The sequence below is a fragment of the Tupaia chinensis genome, unplaced genomic scaffold (genome assembly GCF_000334495.1).
Source record: "Tupaia chinensis unplaced genomic scaffold, TupChi_1.0 Scaffold000250_1, whole genome shotgun sequence".
NCBI lineage: Eukaryota > Metazoa > Chordata > Mammalia > Scandentia > Tupaiidae > Tupaia > Tupaia belangeri.
Window position 1 is genome coordinate 2872681 of NW_006159730.1, and position 3576 is coordinate 2876256.

A 3576-nucleotide genomic window follows, 5' to 3' on the forward strand; every position below is an offset into this window, starting at 1 on the left:
AAAAAAAAAATAAAGAAAGAAAGCCGCCAGATCTGGGACTCGAACCACAGTCAGCCATGTGGGAGTTCAGCACCCTTAACCACCACACCACTTGCCAGCCCTTAAATCTTCTATTTTTACAACTACTAACTCTCTTACCATAATCTAAAGAACAGTTAAAGAAATTTTTAGTTTAAAATTTACTTTGGGAAGAGAAATGCTAGCTACCCTATTGTAATTTCAAACAACAGTTGATCCTTTAACAAGGATTTATACCAAGCAGGTTCATTTACATGTGAAATTTCTTTCAATAAATATGGTAAATGTACTTTCTCTTCTTTATGATATTCTAAACAATATTTTCCTTTTCTAGCTTTCTTCACTGTAAGAATACACTACGTAATATGTATTAATATAAAAAAAAAGAAAAGTGTTTACTGACTGTTCCCGGTGAGGCTTTCAGTCAATAGTAGTATATTAGTAGTTTTCAGGTATTCAAAACTTACATACAGGAGCCAGCAGATGGTGTAGTGGTTAAGGCCCTGGATCCCACATGCCCTCAGTTAAGAGTACCAGACCCAGAGGCTTGAAAAACATGCCAGGCCTGTGTGCCTATGTGTCCAAAATCAAGAGAGGAGAATGGAAAATGGATTGCAATGTGGCAATCCCTGGGGGGGATGATTTTTCACTTTCTCTCTGTCTCTGGTGAGCAAATGAGCCCTTTGGTAGCTTAGTAGCTAGAGCCCATGTGGCCAACCAGGTGTTTGAGTCGCAGACCTGGTCATTTGAAATACAGGCTGAATGTATGTGCACGTGCACCCAAAATCTCCAAAGGAAGGAGAAATGGAGAAGGGACTGCAGTGTAGGGATGGATCCCCCATGGGGGATGCTTTACTCACTTTCCATTAGTCTATCTAGTGAGCACATCTGCCCTCTATCAAATAAAAATACATATTCAGGGGCCAAGAGGTGGCATAGTAGGGTGCTGGGAAAAAGGGATTGTGGAGTGGCCATCCCCCCAGGGGGTGATTTCTCTCTCATCTCTCTATCTCTGTTGCACGCACCCTATAACAAAAATCTCTCTTAAACAAATAAACAAAAAACACACACACACCAGGTCAGCACATCTGCCCTCTATCAAATAAAAATACATATTCAGGGGCCAAGAGGTGGCATAGTAGGGTGCTGGGAAAAAGGGATTGTGGAGTGGCCATCCCCCCAGGGGGTGATTTCTCTCTCATCTCTCTATCTCTGTTGCACGCACCCTATAACAAAAATCTCTCTTAAACAAATAAACAAAAAACACACACACACCAGGTCAGCCCAACAGCCGTAACAAAAATCTCTCTTAAACAAACAAAAAACACACACACACCAGGTCAGTCCAACAGCCTAGTGGTTAAGGGAGCTGTATCTCATATGGCCAACTGCAGTTCAAATCTTGGGCTGGTGGCTTGAAAAACACGCTGGGTGCATGTGCATGTGTACTCAAAATTATGACAGGAGGGAGTAATAGAGAAGAGACTGCAGCTGACTGACTGTTCCCCACTGGGGTGTGCTTTCTGTCCCTCCCTTTTCTGTATGTCTCTGGCACATGCCCTCTGGCAATAATAAAAAAAATTAAAAATGGAAAAACAAATACATCGCCTCCCCCAATTTACTAGTGTTTAACACAACTTACATACCCCAGCTCCAGTTAGAACTATTATTTTTTTGCACTCTTGCAGTAATTTCACAGCATCTTCAATTGTATTAATATCTTTTCTTTTTTTCCTTTTTGGTGGTTCTGAAAGGATATTAATAACAATCTGCCACAGTGTCATATCATCCAATTCAGGTGGAGGAATTGTTTCTGGTAGTAAGTCTTTGAGAATTGTTCGAGGATCTGTGCCGATCATGAGATGTTGCTGGACAAAAGTATATGGACCTACGTTAGGGGAAAAAAAGAATTAGATCATACTACTTCCAACCAATTTAAAATTTATCTTTCTCATTTAAAAAAACCCTTATAATTAGTGATCTATAAGGTTCTCTGGTAAGAAAATACAACTTAAAAGTATTTTATTCTCAAATATCTACAAAGTTAATGCGATATTCCAGATTAGGGAAATCTAATCAAGAGCAGAGAGGGCCCCTTGAACCTAAGTATGTACTGCAGAGCTGGCAGGTGGGTTGGAAGTTAAGGTGCCTGGATCCCACATGGCGCACTGTATGGTTCAAGTCTGGATTAGCAGCTTGAAAAATGGGGATGGGAGAAGGGGTAGGAGTGGGGAGAAAAGCAGGTGGCTTCATGGTTAAGGCACTAGACTTCCACATGGCTGATCACGGTTGTGTCCTGGACCTGGTGACTTGAAAATCATGCTAGACGTGTGTGCATGTATGCCCAAAATCTTGAGAAGAGAGTAGAGGAGAGGAGAAGGGATTGGGGTGTGGCCATTTCCCCAAGGAGTGATTTCTCACTAACTGTCTCCGTCTCTCCAGCAAGCACACGTGCCCTGTAGCAAAAATCTCTCTCAAAAAAAAATTAAAATTAGGGGCTGGCAAGTGACATAGTGGCTGGGGTGCTGGACTCCCACATGGCTAACCTCAGTTCAAGTCCTGGACCTGGCAGCTTGCTTTTTCACTTTCCTTGTGTCTCTCTAGTCAAATTAAGAAATAATAAAAAATATATAGTTAAATAAATAACTCCTAAAAAAAAAGGCTAATTACCAGAACTAAGTTTTTATGATTAAATCTAGAAGCATACACAATATCAAAAATTTTTACAGAAGGGTTCTACTCATCAATATAGAAAAGATCTTTTGAGTCCTAAATGCCTGTACTATTTACCTCTAAGGACATCAAGGAAAAAGAAATCTAGAGCTGGCCCTATGGTGCAGCAGTAAGTGCTGTGTATAGAGGCTGGTTCCCTGGAACCATCAGATGGCATAATGATGGATGCATTGCTGGACTCCCATGTAGTCAAAGGCAGTTCGAGTCCCAGACCTAGCAACTTAAAGTTTAGGCTGGGTACATGTGCACGTATGCCCAGGATCCCAAGAGAAGAATGGAGAAGAAGGTACTGTGGCTTGGCCATTCCCGGGGTGTGTGTGTGTGTGTGTGTGTGTGTGTGTGTGTGTGTGTGTGATTTCTCACTTTCTGTCTGTCTTTGTCTCTCCAAGCAGCCATACTCTATAGCAAAAATCTCTCTTTAAAAAGAAAAATCCTGTGGGCCAGCATGTGGCCTGGTGGATGTGGCCTGGTGGTTAAGGCAGTGGATTGATCCCACATGGCTGACTTTGTGGTTCCTAGGCCCAGATCCAGCAGCTTGGGGAAAAATGCTGGCACATGAGCCTGCAGACCCAAAATCCTGACAGAAGAGATTATGGCATGGCCATATTCCCTGTGGGGTGATTTCTCACTTTTCATTTCTGTCTTTTTCCAGCGAGTGCATACACCCAATGGCAAAAACCTTAAAAATATACACATACACATACATAATTACCACTTTTAAAACTCCTCCAGCAGGGGACCAGCAGGTGGCATGGTAGTTAAGGAGCTAGACACTCCCACATGGCTGACCACGGTTCGAGTCCTGGACCTGGTACCTTGCTTTTT

The 3576-nt window shown here is 42.3% G+C and overlaps 1 protein-coding gene across 1 annotated transcript in view; it reads right to left on the reverse strand.

Moving 5' to 3' along the window:
* The window catches only part of SIRT1 (sirtuin 1), a gene marked incomplete at its 5' end in the record, with an annotated part of 47324 nt that overhangs the window by 40931 nt on the left and 2817 nt on the right, over positions 1–3576 (reverse strand). Inside the window, 1 exon segment of the mRNA XM_014587979.1 lies at positions 1665–1906. Within this exon segment, the coding sequence (XP_014443465.1) occupies positions 1665–1906 (242 nt within the window).